This window comes from Amblyomma mixtum, chromosome 4 (assembly GCF_055824585.1).
Source record: "Amblyomma mixtum isolate Tamu chromosome 4, ASM5582458v1, whole genome shotgun sequence".
In the NCBI taxonomy this organism is placed as follows: domain Eukaryota; kingdom Metazoa; phylum Arthropoda; class Arachnida; order Ixodida; family Ixodidae; genus Amblyomma; species Amblyomma mixtum.
The window spans coordinates 144649295-144671678 of record NC_143015.1 but is presented as its reverse complement, the minus strand read 5'-3'; the positions used below and the strand labels follow the sequence as shown (position 1 = coordinate 144671678).

General features: G+C 50.7%; 3 protein-coding genes across 3 annotated transcripts in view; all 3 read right to left on the bottom strand.

Moving 5' to 3' along the window:
* Window positions 1-22384, bottom strand: part of LOC149348604 (uncharacterized) — a 172829-nt gene that overhangs the window by 109089 nt on the left and 41356 nt on the right. The window lies entirely within an intron of this gene.
* LOC149348608 (uncharacterized) lies at window positions 161-14877 on the bottom strand. Its single transcript, XM_089586071.1, has 6 exons — window positions 14790-14877; window positions 14122-14222; window positions 13371-13520; window positions 3157-3303; window positions 1696-2529; window positions 161-1295 (listed from the first exon to the last, which is right to left on the bottom strand). The coding sequence occupies exons 1-6, from the start codon at window positions 14875-14877 to the stop codon at window positions 387-389; spliced, it is 2229 nt and encodes a 742-aa protein (XP_089442197.1). The 3' UTR covers window positions 161-386.
* LOC149348607 (sodium- and chloride-dependent glycine transporter 2-like) lies at window positions 15403-21733 on the bottom strand. Its single transcript, XM_089586069.1, has 6 exons — window positions 21647-21733; window positions 18960-19094; window positions 17856-17959; window positions 17125-17249; window positions 15973-16085; window positions 15403-15570 (listed from the first exon to the last, which is right to left on the bottom strand). The coding sequence occupies exons 1-6, from the start codon at window positions 21731-21733 to the stop codon at window positions 15403-15405; spliced, it is 732 nt and encodes a 243-aa protein (XP_089442195.1).

Here is a 22384-nt window from a genome sequence, read left to right as displayed (position 1 = left end):
ATGCAACCCCAAATAATGTCGAACCAAGCAATATGATTGGCGCTCCGTAAAGAGTACTTGCATGCGTAACATATTTGCACTGTTTTGTGCACGGAAGTCAATTTGCGTGAGACGCATGTTTAGAACAGACTAAGGCCTCACTCAAGTGGCGTGACTTTCCTTGCTGCCAGGTTTTAATTTTTCTGTCGGGGGCTCTGCAGCACCTTGTACTGATCTCAGACCGTTCAGCAACTCATCACATGAACAATATAACAATGCAGAGTTCTCCACTAGCGTACAATTCTCAAGCTTTACGCTACCAGCATCAAACGGCACGTTGGACTGCAACTCCCGCAGGCTGCGTCATATGCAATCCGCGTTCCCGGCATTTGGCGCTTTTCGAATGGTCATGTTTCCGCACGATTACGTTTCTGTCGTCCGTCCTTGTCCTTTTCACCAACGGCGGATTTCCTCGATTCCCGAGCAGTGTTCCCCACACCATCTGTATCCGCACGTTTGGAGTGCTTAGAGCGCGTCGACACAGCCGTCGATGACTGTGGACGCGTTTCTTTGGGAGCTTCTCCTGGCGCTTGTGTGCCAGAAGCGTGAAAGACCAACTCTGCTTGGCTTCCGGAAGGCTTCTTATTTCTAGAACTGTCTGGAATAGAAGGCACTGAAGATTTCTTCTGGTTCTGATGTTCCTGGACCGACCCGACGGCAGAGACCTTCCGTTCAGAGTCGTCAGCCTTCAACTTCCTTCTTGCTTGCCGTCTGGCGCGTTGCGAGGGTGCATTATACTTGGCCTGAGGCTCAGCGACCGTCGCTTGTCCGGTATGCAGCGACGCATTGCTGCCCCTCATCACTCCAGAAACGCCACCGCCTCCGGAAGTAGCGCCCTCTCGTACAGGAATGCAGAGTCCCTGCCCAGGCCTCGTCTTGACAGCCGTTGTCTCTTGAGGACCGACCCCGGTTGAGGGCGCTGTCCGTCGGCTGTCGAGCGAAAACCAGGGTGAGGACGCTAAGATGCGCCCCTTTGGTGCAGGTTCGCTGCAGGTAACCTTTCCGGTCCGCTGCAACACATTGGCGCGCTCCTCTGGTCTCAAGAGTAGGTTCCGCAGCACTGAGCGGAACGCCGTAGACTTGTCGATGGTGGACACTGAAGGAGCGCGTACGATGACCGTGTGGCGCGCAGAGTCGCTCTCCGGGCTGCCTACGGCCGGCACTCTGGCGTCGTCTTGTGATTCAGCGCGGACTGCATGTGGAGCTGAGGCCGCCTTCCTGTGCTTTCGGCGCTTCCGCCTTAGTACGACTCCTTCCTGCACAGGGTACCACGAGGATAGCATTAGGAGCAAACTTTTGCTTGCGAGGCATGCCCCGACACATGCTCATTTATTATGAGGACACTCTTGCGCAGTTTGTCCAGTGACATAAGTCGTAACAGAAGTCGGTTGTTCGACAGAATCCACGAGAAGACCCACATTGTATTCAGATCTCAGCGCATATAATTAACCCAGTTTCGAGCGACAGAAGTTGGTCTCGGAACAAAATTGTTTTGGCGCAGGGAAAAGATTGTGTTCTGATCGGTCGGCAGTTTTCTATATTCAAGATAAATTACATGAGGGCTGCTCACAAAACCTGAATGTACTAAAGTAAAAAACGAAAGAAACACATCTAACATCAGATTACACCCTAAAGAATGAAAAGAAGAAAGTTTACCTTCAGCCGCTTTAACGCTTCCTTGGGCTCCTCCTGTAAGCAGCCCGCAGTCTTCCCTGCGTCGGGCTTGGGAGCAAGATCTGCTTCAGCGGCAATCCCGTGTTCCACCGGACGCAGTTCCTGCGCACCTGCCACGTTTTTCACAGAAGCGCCGCTGCCTTGTGACACAGTTCCCGGCTTCTGTTCGGGCTTAACTGCAGCATACTCGGCCACGCTAGACTTATTCGACAGCTTACTCTTAGAAGCAGTTTTCTGGACCCGACTCTGCTGAGATTCGCGTTCAGCCTGTCCATCCTGCAATACGACGGCAGCATCTTGCATTTTTCCTGATAGCTTTTCCTCTTGAAGCTTGTAAGCAATGTCTGGAGCAACTGGTGCCAGTTGAGGACCTCTCTCTGGTAAGGTTGCGATGCCCACCTGGTTGTCGGCTTGACCCGGCACTTCGGGTGTGTACGGGACCTCGACTAGCGATGTTCCCCGGTCTGAGCCTGTCTTGTGAGGCCGATGGTCGGGAGGTTCGTTGCCCGATGTTTCCACGGAGGCTGCCACGGGTCGGGAGCTCTTCGTTACCTCCGACGAGATGTCTTCCGCGATGGGCTGCTTGGGGCGCAACATGGATCGCCTGATGGAGCTCAGCCGTCGAGACACGTGGACAGTGCCAGAGTCGGGGACCCCGCTGGGGCCGGCATTGCCCGCCTGATTGCGTGGTGAGCCGAGGCTGCCCGAATCGGGGCTCGGAATCGTGTGGACGGCCACGAAGAGATCAGGGTTGCCGAGAACCTCGGTACTCGACGAGGAACTCTCGCTCTTCTTCACTGCCACCCGACGGAGTACCTGCAAAGCATTTTATGTCATGACCCAAACCTCAGTTCTCATGGGTCCAAACAATTTTTGCTTTTTATCACTTAGCCAAACACTCTAAAAGCCATGTTAAATTTTAAGCACTGGAAAAGCGAAGTACGAAAAAAAGCCTTGCCAACCTGGACAAACACTTCGTTTGCACGGCTGCCCCCATGTGCCTAGTGGCTGTGAGCGTTGAAAATAAACGCGGCAATTTTGTAATTTTTCGAACGTGCCATTGATTTCCTATGGCTGTCGGAAATCGTTGATACAAATGCAGGAAGCAATTTAAAGCTCAGAGTTTGCAGCGGAGATGAAGAATCGACCAATGATATTCGCCATGTTCGCGTTGAGTCTCTCGGGACTCTCCAGTTTTCTCCAAATTAAGTTTAAAATATCCCTGTCGAGTTGAGCGCTGTTCACTGCATGCACATAATAGATGGCGCTAGTTTTTAATGTCCAGGAAAGCTGGGCAGTGATTTTTTAGGGTATTAGCACGATTTGTTCAGTTCAGATGAAAAGGACACTGAAGACCAACTCAAATCGATCTGCGTCAATAGTCCAGGATTTTTATCCAAAAATGTTTAACATAGAAGAGCTAAACATCGAAACGCGAAGCACCTTCGCCTTCGGCCGTTGTCCTTCGGGGGGCTTCTGGCGGGCCTCGGTGTTCATTCCTTCCAGGACCATGAGCTGCCTGTACACCATGACCTGGTCCCAGGCGGTTGGAACCCACGCGGGCAGCGGGACGAGGCAGTCCCTCATATTCTGGCGACAGGAGAGGGGGAAGGCGCTGTTTATCGCGATTGCTACCGTGGAGCTATTGCTAGCAAAAAATTGAGCTGCGATCCCTCCGTACGGAGGAGGTAGTGGGCACTGCCCTTTCTCCACTGGATTCATCTCCACTGTTTCTGGCTCCTCACTACAAGAAAGCGTCCCCGATAGGATCCTAAACATGTTAATGCGCGAGAAAACATGACACTTTTGTATTATTTTGCACCTAGATTGTACTCACTTCTTGACATAAAACTAATACACAATTTATGCAGTCACTTGTACAATCGCAGGAGAAATGGGCCTAGGCGCGTCTGTGTTTCGCGCTTAAGCGTGGCACTTTTTTTTCGATGAGATAAATATCGCCGCTAGCTGATCGTTGCGGCATTCGGCCACACTGTGTCAACCATGGTTGCAGAAAAGTGATGAGAAAAAGTGTGGAAGACGACAGCAACATGAAAGAGTGACGGTAAGTTCGCAGTTTTCATCGAGAGTAGTTTAGCGGTCTGCTGATGTATGGCCCGTAAAGTCAGCGCCAGGTTTGTGTACAAGTCTTGAGTGGCTGAAATCTGCAAACAAGACATGCTGGTAATACCTACAGAAGCAGCCATGCTGACCAAAAAATTCCAGCAGCTAAGCACTAGCAGCTTTCCTGACAGCCACCCGCTGCTGCCTGTGTTCACTCCTTCTAGACTGCCGTGCATGGATTCAGTATGCTATCCACGAGCATGACGACTGTTGTCGATAGGACGGCCTTGGGGTAGAACGCCTTATAGTGCTCAAAAGTTACCGGTTTCAAATATCTCCAGCGTTTTTTAGGAGCACTTATCACCTCCGGGCAAATGTTGGTCTTTATGAGGTGTGAAATGCTTGAAACTGGGTGCATTAAGAGAGCTGGACGTGAGAAAATGCCTCGGCAAAGTTTGTAGCGTGTATTGTTCAGAAATTTAATATGGCTCATTTTTATCTATTTTGCGCGGCAACAATTCTTCACAGCAGTTTGTTATGATGTACGAGGTCTGTTAGAAAAGTATCCGACTTTATTTTTTTTTTCGAACACCTGATGGATATGAAACAAGCGCGCTTGCATCACGTGACCTTGAACCTTCGTGCGCATGCACGAATTTTCTCCCGCCTGCCGATAGCGTCAGTCGCTGGGACGCAGCATTTGAGTGAGGCGGTGCGCAGTGCTCTCGTCGGTTTTTTATTGCAAGGAAAATGGCGGAGTGACAGGAGCAGCGCTACTGCATCAAATTTTGCCATAAACTGGGCGACAGCCAAGTGGAAACCATTCGGAATATTCAGACGGCTTTCGCTGACGATGCTATGAGCAGCACACAGATTAAGCAGTGGTACAATTGATTTAAAGATGGCCGCACATCTGTGGAGAGCGAGCCACGCTCCAATCGGTCATCAACATGCCGAAATGACCAGGCAATTGCCGAACTGAACACTGTGGTGATGCGGGACCGTCGCGTGACTATCCGAGAAATTGAGGAAGAGGTGGACATGAGCAATTTTTCCGCACATTCCATTATCACCGAAGATTTGGCCATGGAGAGAGTTGCGGCGAAATTCGTGCCGAAGCTGCTCACGGTGGAGCAAAAGCAGCTTCGTGTTGAAGTCTCACAGGGCATGCTGGATTCCCCAAACAGTGACCCCGACTTCATCAACATCATAACAACTGGTGACGAGTCTTGGGTGTACAGGTACGACCCGGAAACCAGATCCCAGTCGTCACAGTGGAACCATTCCACGTCACCAAGACTTCAGAAGGCCCGCCAAGTGCGCAGCAATGTGAAAGTGATGCTGACTGCTTTCTTTGACACCCTCTGTGTGGCAGACCACGAGTACGCACTCCACAGGGTCAAACAATGACCAAAGAGTGCTACAGGGATGTCCTTTGTTGCCTACGTGATGCTGTGCGGCGCAAGAACCCGGAGTTGAGGTCAACAGGAATGTGGCGCATCCATCACAATGCTCCTGCACATGCCTCGCACTTGATTCAGACTTTTTTGGCAAAAAACCAGACTCCTGTAGTTCAACAGACTCCTTACTCTCCTGATATGGCCCCTGCGATTGCTGGCTGCTTCCCAAAATCAAAAGGCCATTGAAAGGAGCGCGATTTCAGACAAGGAAGAACATTATGGCTGCAACGACAGCTGAGCTAAACTCCATTCCGAAAGGGGCCTTTTCGGAATACTTCCCAAAATGGCAGCACCGCTGGGAGGAGTGTGTGGAGTCCCAAGTATACTTTGAAGGTGACTAGGTTTGGAACGCTCCAGTTATGCAAGTTTTTTTTCTACAGCCAAAGGTCGGATACTTTTCTAACAGACCTCAGTAAATTTCAGGTTGTTGTTCTTCTTCTTTGCACCAGAGGTGCCCCGCCAGAGATGGGTGGTTCCAACTTGAAGACTTGAAGACACAGGGATAACAAAAAGGAATACTTGAAGTTTTATATACAAATATTTACAGCGTATAGAAGTTTAGACACTCGAGACAAATTAACGGCACAAGGACAAACAACAAAAAGGGCGGAACTGGCTAATACTAGGGGAGGCCCCTACCCGGCGTGGCCGAAGATGCGTAGCATCTCACCTTAGCGCAGAACCCCGCTTCCGGCTCCGGGGCCCAGTTTTAAAGACTTAAAGGCCCGGCCCACATTTGGTGGCTTCCAATCATGTTACGATGTTCACATGATTGGTTTATCGAGAGCCTGGCCAGCCCTCCAGCTTCCGTAGGGCAAAACGCCCTTTCCACAAAACCAAACGCACGGTCGTGTCAAATGAAAATAAACACAAATATACATTCGTGCTCGGTACCGCGTGTCGGGTGCACACCCGTACTTCCCGGCGCGTTCGCGAGCGGCCGCATTCCAAGAAAGGAGACGCTCCGCTTTGAGTGCCCCCAGCCGCGTTCCGATGACCCCCGCGAACGCTACCGATACCTTACACGCCCTTCCCAAGATTCTACAAAGGGCTCAAATGGCACTTTTAGAATTACAAACAAAAGGGATCGGTGTCTGACACGAAACTACCCTTCGGGTGACATAACATAAACAAAACGTACACATTCAAATGCGCGTTTCACACCTGTAAAACCAGCGCATTCACCGAAGTCCAAGCTGTCGCGCTGCGACCAGTTGCACCAACAAAACCAAAAACAACAAAATGCACACGGGCACCAACACAACATCACGCAAAATGCACACTTAAATACACACAGTGGCATGCCTGCCGTGCGCCGTAACACAGCGTCCAAGTTGGTGCGTTGCACCCAGTTCACCAGCATGCACACCCGCGTCCTGCTCGACACAAACACCGACACTCGCAACTAGAGCGTTCAGTAGCACTCGCACGACGTCCGTAAGTGGCCACGTGAGCCTCCTTAGTCGCACCGAGCGTCCTTGTGTGCGTTCGAGCCACTACGCGTCTCAACACAATTAACGCCTAACTGCCACTCGGCTCATTAGGCTGGTGCCACAGCGGGGCAAGAATTCAAAAATGCTGCCCTCCAGGATCGAAAACAACGTCCTGATCCTCGATAAGTCCAAATCTTTGACCATGCGACGCCCCTAAGGGAACGCTCTCTCCGGCGCACCAGTACGAACAGCGTACTGCGTAAGGAACATTAGCCTTGTCCAGTCTAACTATAACAGTGCGGCCGGCTTTGCTACATCTAATTTGACATACCGCAGCCCGGAGCGTACTGTTCCTCGAACTGACTTTCAATTTGAAAGCCACGCCCCTGCCTCCTGTTGCTTCGCCACGCTTGGAGCTATTTGCCCCGTTCCTGCACGGGCATGCAATGAAATTTACGCTCCCTGTATTATAGGCGCTTGCCGATTTCGTGGCATCATATAACTCTGAGGCTACCTGTGCTCTTTCGCAGCCACTTAATCCTAATTTGCCTTGTGGCAAGTCGCCACGAATTTCCCTGTCCTCAAATGAAAGGACTTTGCCATCAATAGTGCTACGTGGCGCTTCATGCCACATGCCTGGCACAGTGTGCCGTTGCGGCAACGTTTGACCTCCTCCTATGCCTAGCTCGCCAGTCTGACGTCTGTCGTCGCTGGTCGTTTCACGCTGAACCGACTGCTCTTTTTCGCAGCCCGCTTGAAACCGCGTTTTTGGAATTAGAGTGATTTCCAACAATCCTGAACTCGCGTCCGCGTCCCGGGTGTCATTTGGGGTAGAGCTAACTTGCGCAGCTGGATCGTCGGAGTGCGCGTTCACCGCCTCTAACACCGCGACGCTGCGTTCCGTCAGGATACTTTCATCACGAGAGATTCCAGTTTCGCGGAAAGCTGGCTCTCTTTTTACTTCTCTCTGGCTGTTTTCTTTTCCTGTGCTTGACAGGCATATGCCTTTGCCTTCCAGCACTGGCGACCTCTCTGCTCGGGACTCGGAGCAGTTCTCCCTGGCTAGTTGGCTAGCTCTCCTAGACTCCTTGATCTTAGAAATCTCGAGCTCTACCTGCTGGCGTCTGGCTTCGATTACCTTCAAGACATACTTAACCTCCTGAGGTTCTTCCTCACGAAGCAGCGCCTTTCCGCCATTCACTTTCGCGAGTTGAGCCTGAAGGTCCGCTAAGCGCGCTTTCGCTAACTCAACCTGGTACCTCACATCGAGTGAGGGCCGGAATGGATAGCCCTCCATACCGCCGTCTGTACTTCTCAACTGTCCTACCGGCTCGAACACATGCACAGGGACGCTAACAATGCGACGAAGGAAACTCACAGTTTCGATGCGTCGATCCGCATTGCCAGCTGCTTGGCGTCGGAGTCCACCGCCACTTTCCCCGGGCGCTGCGATGAGCTGTCGCACGCCGCTGGTCCGCCTCCGGTGACCGTCAAGTTATCGACGCGCTGCTTTTCTGGACCGTATGCAGTCCCGCGTCGCTGGACTACTGCCGTGGTCCTTGCATCCTTGCCGCCGTCTCTCCGCAGGTCCTTTCTCGAACGCTGCTGTACCGTCGCCTTTCTCCCTGCGTTCAATCTTCTTCCTGCGTCGTCTTCCGACGGCCGCAGGATCCTGTCGGCTGCGCCAGTAAATTTCAGGTTCTTCTACTCTCCTTGCACCAGGGGTGCCCCGTCGGAGACGGTTGGTTCCAACTGGAAGACTGAAGCTCTTCGCACCAGGGGTGCCCCGTCAGAGACGGTCTTGTGTTCAGTTGAGACGCAGGGGTAAGGCGAACACTTCAAATTTTATGTACAGTATTTACAATAGATACAAGTTAAGGCACTAGAGACATATTAAACGGGAAAAAGAGACAAAACATCAAAAAGGCGGAACTGGCTAGTAAATTTCAGGTTCTTCTACTCTTCCTCGCACCAGAGGTGCCCCGCCAGAGACGGGTTGGTTTCAACTCGAAGACTAACGCTCTTCGCACCAGGGGTGCCCGTCAGAGACGGTCTTGTGTTCAGTTGAGACGCAGGGGTAAGGCGAATACTTAAAGTTTATGTACAGTATTTACAATAGATACAAGTTCAGACACTCGAGACAAATTAAACGGCAAAAGGACAAACAACAAAAAGGGTGGAACTGGCTAATACTAGGGGAGGCCCCTACTCGGCGTTGCCGAAGATGCGTAGCATCTCACCTTAGCGCAGAACCCCGCTTCCAGCTACGGGGCCCGGTTTTAAAGCCCTAAAGGCCCGGCCCACATTTCGTGGCTTCCAATCATGTTACAATGTTCACATGATTGGTTTAGGGAGAGCCTGACCAGCCCTCCAGCTCCCGTAAGGTGAAGAACCCTCTCCACCACCAAATAAAAACAAACACAAATACACATTCGTGCCAGCACGTGCGCGAATCGGTACCGCGGGGCGGGGGGACACCCGAATCTCCCGGCGCGTTCGCAAGCGGCCGCGTTCCGAGAAAGGAGACGCTCCGCTTTGAGCGCCCCCAGCCGCGTTCCAATGATCCCCGGGAACGCTACCGATACCTTACACGCCCTTCCCAAGATTCTACAAAGGGCTCAAATGGCACTTTTAGAATTACAAACAACAGGGATCGGTGTCTGACACGAAACTACCCTTCGGGTGACATAACATAAACAAAACGTACACATTCAAATGCGCGTTTCACACCTGTAAAACCAGCACATTCACCGAAGTCCAAGCTGTCGCGCTGCGACCAGTTGCACCAACAAAACCAAAAACAACAAAATGCACACGGGCATCAACACAACATCACGCAAAATGCACACTTAAATACACACAGTGGCATGCCTGCCGTGCGCCGTAACACAGCGTCCAAGTTGGTGCGTTGCACCCAGTTCACCAGCATGCACACCCGCGTCCTGCTCGACACACACACCGACACTCGCAACTAGAGCGTTCAGTAGCACTGATACGGGCCACGTAGCCTCCTTGGTCGCACCGAGCGTCCCTGTGTGCGTTCGAGCCACCACGCGTCTCAACACTAAGAACGCCTAAACGGTAACTCACTCATTAGGCTGGCGCCACAACGGGGCGTGAACTGAAAAGATGGTGCCCTCCAGGATCAAAAACGTCCTGGACATCGATAGGTGAAAATCTCTGACCATGCGACGCACTTGAGAGCACTCTCTCTCCGGCGCACCAGTACGACACGCGTGGTGCGTAAAGAGCATAGCCCCTGGCCCGTCCAAATATAGCAGTACAGTCAGTCTTGCTACACTTGATATGCCGACCTCTAGCACGGAACATACTGTTCCTCGCGTCGACTTTCAGCGTGAAAGCCACGCACCTGCCTCATGCCACTCCACCTCGCCCGGGGCCATCTGCACCTTTACTGCACGAGCAAACTTTGAAACCGCCGCTCCGTTCTTGATCAGCGCCCGCTGGCCCCGTGGCATAGTCTGCCTCCGAGGCTCCATGAGCTCCCTGACATTCACTTGACCCGGGCTTGCCTTGCGGCAAGTCGCCACTCATTTCTGAGTCCTCAACTGACCTGGTCGGGCACACACCGGGTGCGTTCAACAACTGCGCGGCGTTCTGCCCGGTCGGCCCAACAGGCCCACCTCCGCTCTTTGCCTCGGATGAAGGGCTCTTGCCACCAGAAACGCTACGGAGCACTTCATGCTCCATACCCGACACAGTGTGCGGTTGCGGCAACGCCAGATTTTCACTGGCTGTTACTAGCTCCGCGTCAGAGGTCACAATCTTAGTCATAGAGCCTACAGGAATTCCACCGCTGTCCTGTTTGTTATCGGACACCTTGGTCACGATTGGCCCTAGATCACTAGAATTGGGCTGCTCCTGTTCTTTGCTAGCCGCCCGCGGTGGAGGAAAAGCTGTGGTATTTCCGCGTATTTCAGGAATCCTGTTTTCACTTCCTGAACCTTTCGCGGCGTTTCCTAAGAAAGATGCGTTCCCGCATACCGGCTGATTGCTTTCAGCGTCCTCACTCCTTTTCCCCTGACCTGTGCATGACAAGCATAATCCTTTGTCTTCCAGCACAGGCTGCCTCACCTCTCGGGACTCGGAGCAGTTCTCCCTGGTTAGTTCACTAGCTTTCCTAGACGCCTTGAGCTCAGCGAGCTCCAGCGCTAGCTGCTGGCGCTTTGCTTCTAATTCATCCAAGACGCACTTAACATGCTGAGGTTTCTCCTCGCACAGCGGCGCCTTTCCTCTATTCACTTTCGCAAGTTCAGCCTGAAAGTACGCTAAGCGCGCCTTCGCTAATTCCACTTGGTACCTCACATCGAGTGAGGGCCGGCATGGATAGCTTTCCATACCGCCTTCCGTACCCCTCAGCTGTCCTACTGGCTCGAACACAGGGACGTGAACAATGCGACCAAGGAAACTCACGGTTTCGATGCGTCGATCCGCATTGCCCGCTCCTTGGCGTCGGAGTCCACCGCCACTTTCCCCGGACGCTGCGATGAGCTGTCGCACGCCGCTGGTCCGCCGCCGGTGACCGTCAAGTTATCGACGCGCTGCTTTTCTGGACCGTATGCAGTCCCGCGTCGCTGGACTACTGCCGTGGTCCTTGCATCCTTGCCGCCGTCTCTCTGCAGGTCCTTTCTCGAACGCTGCTGTTGCCTGATCGTCGCCTTTCTCCCTGCCGTCAGCCTTCTTCCTGCGCCGTCTTCCGATGGCCGCAGGATCCTGTCGACTGCGCCAGTAAATTTCAGGTTCTTCTACTCTTCCTCGCACCAGAGGTGCCCCGCCAGAGACGGGTTGGTTTCAACTCGAAGACTGAAGCTCTTCGCACCAGGGGTGCCCGTCAGAGACGGTTTTGTGTTCAGTTGAGACGCAGGGGTAAGGCGAACACTTCAAATTTTATGTACAGCAATTTAGAATAGATACAAGTTCAGGCACTGGAGACAAATTAAACGGCACAAAGATACAAAACAACAAAAAGGTGGAACTGGCTAATACTAGGGGAGGCCCCTACTCGGCGTTGCCGCAGATGCGTAGCATCTCACCTTAGCGCAGAACCCCGCTTCCAGCTACGGGGCCCGGTTTTAAAGCCCTAAAGGCACAGCCCACATTTCGTGGCTTCCAATCATGTTACAATGTTCACATGATTGGTTTAGGGAGAGCCTGACCAGCCCTCCAGCTCCCGTAAGGTGAAGAACCCTCTCCACCACCAAATAAAAACAAACACAAATACACATTCCTGCCAGCACGTGCGCGAATCAGTACCGCGGGGCGGGGGGACACCCGAATCTCCCGGCGCGTTCGCAAGCGGCCGCGTTCCGAGAAAGGAGACGCTCCGCTTTGAGCGCCCCCAGCCGCGTTCCAATGACCCCCGCGAACGCTACCGATACCTTACATGGCTAATATTAGGGGAGGCCTCTACCCGGCGTGGCCGAAGATGCGTAGCATCTCACCTTAGTGCAGAACCCCGCTTCCGGCTCCGGGGCCCAGTTTTAAAGACTTAAAGGCCCGGCCCACATTTGGTGGCTTCCAATCATGTTACGATGTTCACATGATTGGTTTATCGAGAGCCTGGCCAGCCCTCCAGCTTCCGTAGGGCAAAACGCCCTTTCCACAAACCCAAACGCACGGTCGTGTCAAATGAAAATAAACACAAATATACATTCGTGCTCGGTACCGCGTGTCGGGTGGACACCCGTACTTCCCGGCGCGTTCGCGAGCGGCCGCGTTCCAAGAAAGGAGACGCTCCGCTTTGAGTGCCCCCAGCCGCGTTCCGATGACCCCCGCGAACGCTACCGATACCTTACAACCTCGTATATACATTCTTGTATGTCCTAGTCAAGCGGATAGAAAGGTTCAGTTGAGAAGAACTCCATTATGATGCATTAAAGAACAAAATCAACAAGTGTCAGGGGGAGCTTTACTTTTCGGCAACAGGAGTTATCGCTGTCTAGGCAAGTGCGGTCATTATAGCGCAGTATGTATTTCGAGCACGAAACGTGTTTTCTCCACTTCCTCTGAGTTAACTTTGCATATCTTCCATTAAATTTGATTTGTTCAGCTCATGAAAATTAGGTACGATAGCTTCCTTGAATTTTAGGTCCTAAATGAAAGTCGCAATAGACCCGAGAAAAAAAAATAGATGGGAGGCGACAAGACCGCATTGCTGTGATCCACTCCATCGTCCTGTGCTCTTTTTGTTTTTTTTTCAGGTATGTTATGCGTTAAGGAGGGCCTACAGCCATGTTCTCCTAAGAGCGTAATGTTTGACTCCTTTCATTACCAGAAAAGAACAAGTGCTCCACTTGATTCGAGAGAGAAGCTGGTGATAAGCAGTGGTCAGGTTTACATAGCTTCAAGCTACTCAAGCACTCAACTCAGTGGCAGATGGCGTTCAAAGGACTCCCTCTAACCAATGACGCCAACAAGTGCCATGACGTCGACAGGTTAATCGCAACCAGTCGGAGGGTACGACTGGTTGAAGAAACTGTTTTAAAGTGCATTTACCGCGTCATTCTTGAATTGTAAACGTCAGTGAAAAGCACAGACACAGCATGTAGGGCTTATTAAAGTGCATTCAGAATTACTCTCTAAAAGCGCCCAATTGTATACATTAGTACGAAATTTGACTTTCTACTTCGGGAGTTTTCTCAGCTAATCGCTTCGTCATTGACTCAGTTACTTCACTCACCAGACCAGTTTCGTTCATGAAGACAATGGCAAACACTGGGATGCAACTGAGCTGCACGAGATACAGCCACGCCGTGACGGCGTAGGTCCACGTGGGGTACTGGAAGCCGGCTCCCTTGTACCCAAAGGTTGCCTCCACGAAAAAGATGCACTGCAAAGGAAGAACAATAACCCTTAAGGAGATGCCAAATTTGACGCAGTAGTAAGCGCTCGGGCCTTAACCCTTGCTGACGACGACCAATTTCTCCTCTAATATTGCAGTCAAAACTGTGATGCTCCACACCATATTAGAATCTTCTATTTGACCCAAAAAGTCCTTATGTCTGTCCTTTTTCCTTACAGTAGCTTTTGAAAATAAAGCAATAAAAAAGGAAGAAAATTTTGAGTCCTAAAATTTTCCGGGAACCCGTGATTTTTCGCCAAATTTCGCTGCTAAACTTCCCTGAAAAAGGGCACAACCTCCGAAGGGAACATCATTGCTATAAATGGCACGCTGCGCCACCGGCCGGGAGTGCAGATTAAACACGAATACGCCTAAATGAGAATAATAATGGAGTAAACTGCCTTCCAGCGCAGGTCACTTGTATAAACCGGAACGCACTAGAAGATAGTTTACTACCTTGTGACTCATTTCTGCTCAGAGTGTAATATCAGTTAAGTTGCAAATGCGTCCCCAGCACGCACGCCTCTTGAGCATCCAGTGGGTGAAAATGGCTGCTAATGGCAGAAAAACTGGCTTCACGGCCACTCACTATTACGGTGATGGGAATGACCGACGTCCAGCACACCTTCACGAAGAAGCTGCATTCGCGGCCGGTCATCATCTCGGAGATAATATTGAGCCTGTGTAGGCCTGCGAGGCAAGAACACAATTCATTGGAGAAGGAAAGGTCTTCGACCATCAATCGCGTGGCATGTGTAGTCGAGAAAAAATGAATGAAAAGAATAGACCCTTCACTTCTATAATACGCGTCACTTTCTTACAGCCTCAGCATGGCGGGATTTTTATCGATTGAACCCAGTTTATAACAGTGTTGCTCGACGAACTGAATAAAGTGGTAAAAGGGGTCGCTTCGTCCGCCTCCAATTCTTTGTTAGGAAGGAAATCTTTATATTCAAGGCCGACCAGAACGAATGTGCACAGTGCTTTGGCCTATAAACCCATCACCTTTCTCCCATGCTTGCCTCCAGCAAACTAGAATACCATAATCGGCGGTCGTTGCTTTCAACTCTGAACGACTTATTTCCTTTTGAGATAAGTTGCCTAAAGTAAGAAAAATGACGCTCGTTGAAATGTCAGTATACGTATGCAAGGCGCCACGTTAAGAACCTGCCCTTCACAAGCCCTTCGTTAAACGTGTGCTCTTTCCATGTTAATAACAGGAAATATATAGGCTGTTCCTAGACAGCAGCAACGCACCGCAGAACTGCAGCACCACAACAGACTCCAGGAGCAGCACCAAGAAGCGCAGGTCCCTGTCCTGGTTGTGGACGAAAATGGACGCCATTGTGGCGCCACCCTGGGGTCAGTGGAGGAACACAAAAAGGAAGCACGTTACAGGGTATCGCCTACTAGCGTAGACGAAATATGCTGGAAGTGTGCCTGCATAACGCGCGACGCGTGCGACGGCTTCCACTAACAACAATCACCAGCCCCTTCAAAGGAACAACGAAGAAAACTTCATCAAAGTGTCGTTCTTAGTAAAAACGCTTCTATAGGTATTTTCGAGTTTATATTTTTGTGACACAAAACGACGAATTCGTTGCGAAGATAATTGCATTTAAGAATTTTCCCGCCACTCGTTTCAAATTCGTGACGTTACAACCGAAAAGGACTCCCCGCCTTCAGGGATCTGTGCTATGTGTAGATGAACCGTAGTTTACTTCCGAAACCAGTCGGGCGTGACGACAGGTGTATTTCAGTTTTTGACCTTAGCTAGGTTATAAAAGCTCAGTTTTCAATAGAAGTAAGGCCTTACTTCATTTTTAAGTCCAAAATTTGTTCAAAGGATCTTGTCAGGACACCCGGGCATTCAGCATTTCATGGCAGCGCCTGTGGTGTGTTCACTCACGGGGCTGCAGACCACGGTGGTGGCGGTGACGAGCAGGGCGCAGAGGAAGAAGTGCACCAGGGTCCGGTTGGCCAACACCAGAGGGTGCGAGGCGGCCAGCAGCTCCAATAGGATGTCCGGCACCACCAGCTATGTACAATGCGGGGAGACGAAAAAAAAGATTCAAATCGCCCTGGAATGCTAATTTCGATGGAACACATGTTAGTTTCGGGCGCATCACGAGGGACCAGAAAAATGGTTTGTACAGTTCTATTAACCTAATCAAGGCTATAAACCTAATAAACCTAATCAATTCCCTAAACCTAATCAAGGCTTTGATCACTGCATTTCGATGTAGGAGAAATCTAATAACGCTTTTCCACGTCAGTGCACGTTAAGGGACCCTAGCTGGCCGAAAGTAATCAAATGCTCTCCACAACACAGTCCATGATAGCCCGCGTACAGCTTTGCGTCTTTAAACTCCACATTCCAAACAAGCTACTTATACGCCATGGCAACAAAGCAACACGGTCAAAGGAAGCGCGCACTCACGAACTTGGGGAGAACCGTGGAGACGATCCACAGGGAGTGGACGTGTCCCCAGAACTGCTGCCACGGCACCGCACTCATGGCCTGGGGCACGATGCTCGCCGAGGGGTCGTACTCTGCATCGGAGGGTAGGGCGGAATGATCGTTGCAGATTCACATTTTATAGCAGCGTGAGTAGAAGGGCGTTGGGGATCAGCAAGCAAAGCAGGTGTATCTTATTATAAACATTTATTCTGGACGGTATCCATTGAACGCTACGCGGTAAGCTTCCATCGAGCGACGATAAAGCGGATGTCAGGTCAATGGACGGGCTTTGTTCTGCTGTGTAGGCTGTACTTTCAAGACATCATTAAGTGCACTGAGGCGCGATGCACATGCTTTGATTAAATCATTACCGGACCAAATGAGCCTTCCGTATTATATCGCACAAAACAGAAGGTAAGAACCACAATTCTTCATTGTCGTTGCCAACGGCCGCTTTTTTATTTTCTGGGAGCTTGAGGGGCTTCTGAGAACCCAAGACTATCGACAAAAGCCCGAAGGTTGTCTCTATAGCAATCTCTAAGCATCACGGTTTAGCAGTAGAAGAAGTGGCTTATTGAACCGCCAGTGAATTTTTTCAGCGCTTCCTAGTACGACGTCTTCCGAGATTACGAAGCCAGATTGTAAAATACCCTATATACACCGTTATATACGTTAGAGTTTTAGCGACAACACGCGTCTGGTGTAGAAAAAGATGCAGACACTTTACCCTACATAAGGCATAAGACACGCATTGTATTATTGTATTTGGACAGAGTTGGGCACTTTTTCAGTGCAGTATGTACAGAGCGCAAAACACATGTCTATAACGACCGAATTGAGTTTTCCGCAGCTCCTCAAGCCGCAGCGACAAGGAAGGCAAGAAATGACAATGAACTCCTATGAGTTTTACTGCACATGCTTACTCCAGACTATTTTTAACAAAATGTTATTGCTAGATATCGGGTGCTCACTTCAAAACACGCCCAGAACGTGTTCTAGACAAGTATTTTGCCCTCTGTACTGTGACTCGGAGTACCGCATTATTCATACCTTAGTTTATTCTCCACATTAGAATTTAACTTATAGTACGTATATGCGGACTGTATTAGATAATATGCCGAAAACGCGCACCCGAGTCGACGAGCATGCGGATGTCGACGCCGATGCTGTCGGAGAGGTGCCCCAGGAACATGAAGGTGATCACCGTGCGCAGACCCTTGGTCGCTGTGTCGGCCGCCAGCACAAAGATGACGTCCCTGAAAAGAGAGGCGAAATCGACAGGAAGTTGAAGCACTGCTAACCATGGAACACGCCTCGAGCAACGCTTTTGGTTCGCTTATTTTCGGCCGTTGTCAAAGGCCGATCCGCCGACTGGCCGATGGCGCCGTTAAGGAGCGAATGGACGTGTTCAAGCCGCTGAAGAGCAGCAGTAACTGGTGAGTGTGCTTTGTTAGCAACAGTTGCATCATCCACTCTCGGTATACCTAGGACCGCATTACCGAGAAGAATAATAAATGGCCAATTTTTTGTTCCCTTACTTAACGGCACGTGAACATCCGGCGAAGGCTGTCATCATTTAGAGTGCGTTACACACACAACGTGGTAAGAATCAAATTGTGTTAAATGTCGCCCTTTGCAATGTTCAGCAATCTTTAACGCTCAAATAGGCTTCACTCTTTATACCCGAACCGTTCACATATCGCGCACATTCTAGGTATTTCCGGTAAACGAAATAAATGACATAAAACTAGAACAATTTATGAATAATTCGACCAGAAACAGTTATTCTGTCAAGGTCCAGCTGCTTACAACGAGATTCCGGAGAAGTGTGGGTAAAATAAAACTATACAGAATCTCCTCACTCCTGGTAGTCGTTCTTGAAGGGGTTGAGCCTCGCAACGCCAAGGTAGACGGATCCGGTGACGCCCACGCTCTCAAGGCATACGTAGAGGGCGTTGGACCACATCTGGCGGGTGGAGAGAGTGATCGTTGTGGCACACAAATGTCACTGCAGTGATTATCGACCGGTACAAATGCGCTGAGTATCACTTGCGACCAATATGTTTAAATAAAGCAAGCTGGGGTTACAACAAGCAACACGCCGTCTAAGCTTCTTTCATAAAGCTTTGGGAGCTTGGATGGGGGACCAAATTGATGGTTGCAGCTCCCTGTCGAGAAGGTATAGCCTTCTTCGTTGAGCATCCTGCCGCATCCAGTTGTTAATGAGCGCAAATCGCACCACAGTCGCCTCCAGTGCGTTGTATAGTGTATATGCCTATACGACCGACGACAAAAGTCTCCATGACGCCCGAAAAGCGCTTTTGGCGCGTAGGTGTCATGTATTTCAGGGCCAAGCTCATTTCAGTGCCAACCTTCCCAGCCGGCATATCCTACCTTTATCTCCAGAAGTGTGTTCTGCAACTATTCGCTAATCATGGGTATCAGCTTCTGGTGAGGCTCATGTGTTACGGAGACCGTGGTCTCCGATAGTACGGTGTTATCGTGGTTTAGGCACACGTAATACGAAAACTGGGTAAGAACTTATCGAAGTTAGTAAGGGAACAAACGCGGGTTGATGACATCCTAGTCGAAATCAAGAAGAAGAAATGGGCTTGGGCAGGGCTTTTAATTCGGAGGCAAGATAACCTCGGGTTCTTACGGGTAACGGAGTGGATTCGAAGAGAAGGCAAGCGTAGCAAGGGCCGGCAGAAAGTTAGGAGGGCGGATGATATTAAGAAGTTTGCGCGGACACGGTGGCCGCAGCTGGCACAAGACAGGGTTAATTGGAGAGACATGGGAGAAGCCTTTGCCCTGCAGTGGGCGTGGTCAGGCTGATGATGATGATGATGATAATGATGATTATCCCACCGTTGTAAGCTGCTATACTAAAAATAAGAGCCCAAACAGCTGGGCTGCAGAACCGAAGGCCACTAGCAGTGGACCTCGTACGCTGCTCCAGTACTGACCTCTACGTTGACCACGCTGCCCCAGTCGGCGTAGAACAGCATGCCGAGGCCACCCAGGCCACCGGGCAAGGCAGCTCCGCGCACCAGGAGCAAGGCGGTTGTCACCAGGTGCAGGAGGACCATAGCGTAGAAGAACTGCGGAAAAGGGTCATGCCAGGTGTGAGGCATTTCAGAAAGTGCAGTCGTCCACACACCTATTCAGAGGGTTCGAACGGCGCATCAGGGAGCACACTGCCGTCATTTACGAGGCACCTAGAGCTCGACGCAAGACATCGGGCAAGGAATACCATGGATCGTGTTTTAACTCCTGCTAAAAGTATTTGGACAACTGTACATCATCTGTATATAGCTGGTGCGCTAAGAATTCGGCCATATTTAATGCATTTAGTATATGGTCTCTGCTTTCCCTGTGTCTGTATATTTTGTCTATTCCTCTGCGGACGGGCACTTAACCTGGATAACAACAAAGTCCCCAGAAACCTGGATAACTCATTTGGGTAATTTATAAGCACTCATGGGCTTATACACGCACAGATTGCACATGGTCACCATCTTTTCCGTATTTGTGAAATGTGTCCATGCTGCTTCCACCCCTCTACTTCTATCAGGAGACTTTTTAATCTCGTGAAAGGGGATAGGAATGATGCAGCATTTTTTTCACTCAACTGAGCGGTGAAACCCTCCACTCTCCCCTAAAACCCATCCAGTGCATCTAATAAAGCTTTTACTACCACCACGCAGTTTATTCTGGGAGCTAATAAGGCTCCTGCCCCACCGCAGTTCCAGCAGGCTGTTTTTTTTTTCCAAACATGGCACAGTAGATACGTGTATGGCCCCGTACGCAGAAGGATATGATATTCACTCTCTCAGGGTGAATTTGGGGAATAGCTTTGAAAGAGTATATGGGATTTTATAGCAGCTCCCGCAAGGAGAGTGCAAAAAAGAAGTGAAGGAGAGCCTCTTTTCTGGCAACGTTCGCTGCGTAAGCATGGCAACATATATGCGCAACACGTGCGAATTCTACACAGTGGTGTGAACCAGCCGTGGCATATAAAACATGCGTGTTTTCTTTTCGTTTGCAATGTGCAGACTGATTACTATTTAACGCACTTCTGAGATGGAATAAATGCGATAGAGGGAATAAAACAATAACAAGGCAGCGTACGTTCAACGACCAAGTTGCGCCGTGAAGGCGTTAGCTATTGGCGTGGTGAAGAAGAGAGTAAATTTCAGGTTCTTCTTCTTTCCACGCACCAGTGGTGACCCCCCAGAGACGGTTTGTTCCAACTCGAAGACTGAAGCTCTTCGCACCAGGGGTGCCCCGTCAGAGACGGTCTCTCGAAGAGTCGAGATGCAGGGATAAAGGCAAATACTTCAAGTTTATGTACATATATTTACAATAGATACAAGTTCAGGCACTACAGACAAATTAAACATCAAAGGACAAACAACAAAAAGGTGGATCTGGCTAACACTAGGGGAGGCCCCTACTCGGCATGGCCGAAGATGCATAGCATCTCACCTTAGCTCAGAACCCCGCTTCCGGCTCCAGGGCCAGGTTTTAAAGCCCTAAAGGCCCGGCCCACATTTCGTGGCTTTCCAATCATGTTACAATGTTCACATGATTGGTTAAGGGAGAGCCTGACCAGCCCTCCAGCTCCCGTAAGGTGAAGAACCCTCTCCACCACAAAATAAAAACAAACACAAATACACATTCGTGCCAGCACGTGCGCGAATCGGTACCGCGGGGCGGGGGGACATCCGAATTTCCCGGCGCGTTCGCAAGCGGCCGCGTTCTGAGAAAGGAGACGCTCCGCTTTGAGCGCCCCCAGCCGCGTTCCAATGACCCCGCGTACACTACCGACCCCTTACAAAGAGAATTCAATACTTCGTGAACCCTTGTTGCTCCACCGCTGTGAACAAACTTAGGAAAACACCCGTCAGGGTGTTGAATGGCATCCCCGACATTTCCGCTGTGTAATGCGAGAATGACCGACAGGTGTTTCATAGCACAGACTAGTGTTTCAGTTTGTATCATACATGCTCTCTTCACTGGCACAGTGCGTGTCACATCCCTAAGCTGTCACTCTAGTGGTGTCAGTGCATCCAGAGGACTAAGACGGATGCGTTGCAATGTTTCCTTCGAGTACAGCATGCACGACTTCATTGCATGTGGACCAGTCAGTACAACCTGTTGTTACGCCGATGCCAACGCCTAACAGCTGTCACTGTAAAAGCCGGTATGCTGCAGTATGTCAAAGCTGTTTTAAGACAACAATTGGCCGAATTAGCCCGGCGCTTTAGTGCCCCTCAGTTACTCGTTCCAATCACATCTCTCCTTCAGTCCTCCGCGGTGACTCAGTGGTTATGGTGCTCAGCTGCAGCTGCTGACCTTAAATATGCGGGTTCGATCCCAGCCTCGGCGGTCCAATTTCGATGGAGGCGAAATGCTAGACGCCTGTGTACTGTGCGATGCTAGTGCACGTTAAAGGACCCCAGGTGGTCGAAATTTCTGGAGCCCTCCACTACGCCGTCCCTAATAGCCATAGTTCTAATGGGACGTTGAGCCCCCATGAACCATAAACCAAGCCACATCTCTTCTTCACACCACATTGACACGGCTGCTGCGCCTTTCTTTTCCTCAGCCCCCTTTCCCGCCACTCTCCCAAGCCCGTCTTCCTCCTTACCCGCCTGGCGCTGGTGAGTCCGTGGCGAGCGAGGGCGAACACCAGCACCCATACGGCGGCCAGCGAGAGCAGTGGCTGCGCCCGCATCTCGTCCAAGGAGCCGCCGTCCCAGGGGACTCCGGCACGGCGCCTGCGGGGGTGCACGGAGGAGTAACCTCTCAGCAGCGTGGTTAACGAGCGCTCATGCAGAGAGCGTAATAAACACACGCAGGCCTCCCTCTGTTGCAGCAAAACCACGAGATTCGTCCCATCTTCTTTTCCTATCTATTTCGTCACGATGGCATGCACATCATAGTGTCCCGATGGCACAACTTCGAACACTCGCAATGGCGATATTGCAGAATTTCGTAAATGTGACCACTGTCACCTCCAGCCTACACAACCTCTACTTCAGGGCAAAGCCCTCTCGACCTGACCTTCAATAAACCACATCCTGTGCCAGCCGCAGGTACCTTATCCCTGCAGACTTATTAAACTGCAACTGGCCACCTGCCACTCTGGAAGTGCTGATACACTTGGTTTCTCTTGAGATCCCCCGTTACCCAAGAGACCTTTGGTTGCCATTTGTTTAGGTTCCATACCTAGCTGATGTTCATTTCCTCTCATTGATTTCACTTATCATCATTGTGGGAACACATCATCTTCCAATTGCATTGTTTACTAAGAATACTTGTAGCCAAGGAAGATAATACTGCACAACTCTCGTCGTATGGGTCATCGTACAGCGTGCATGACAAG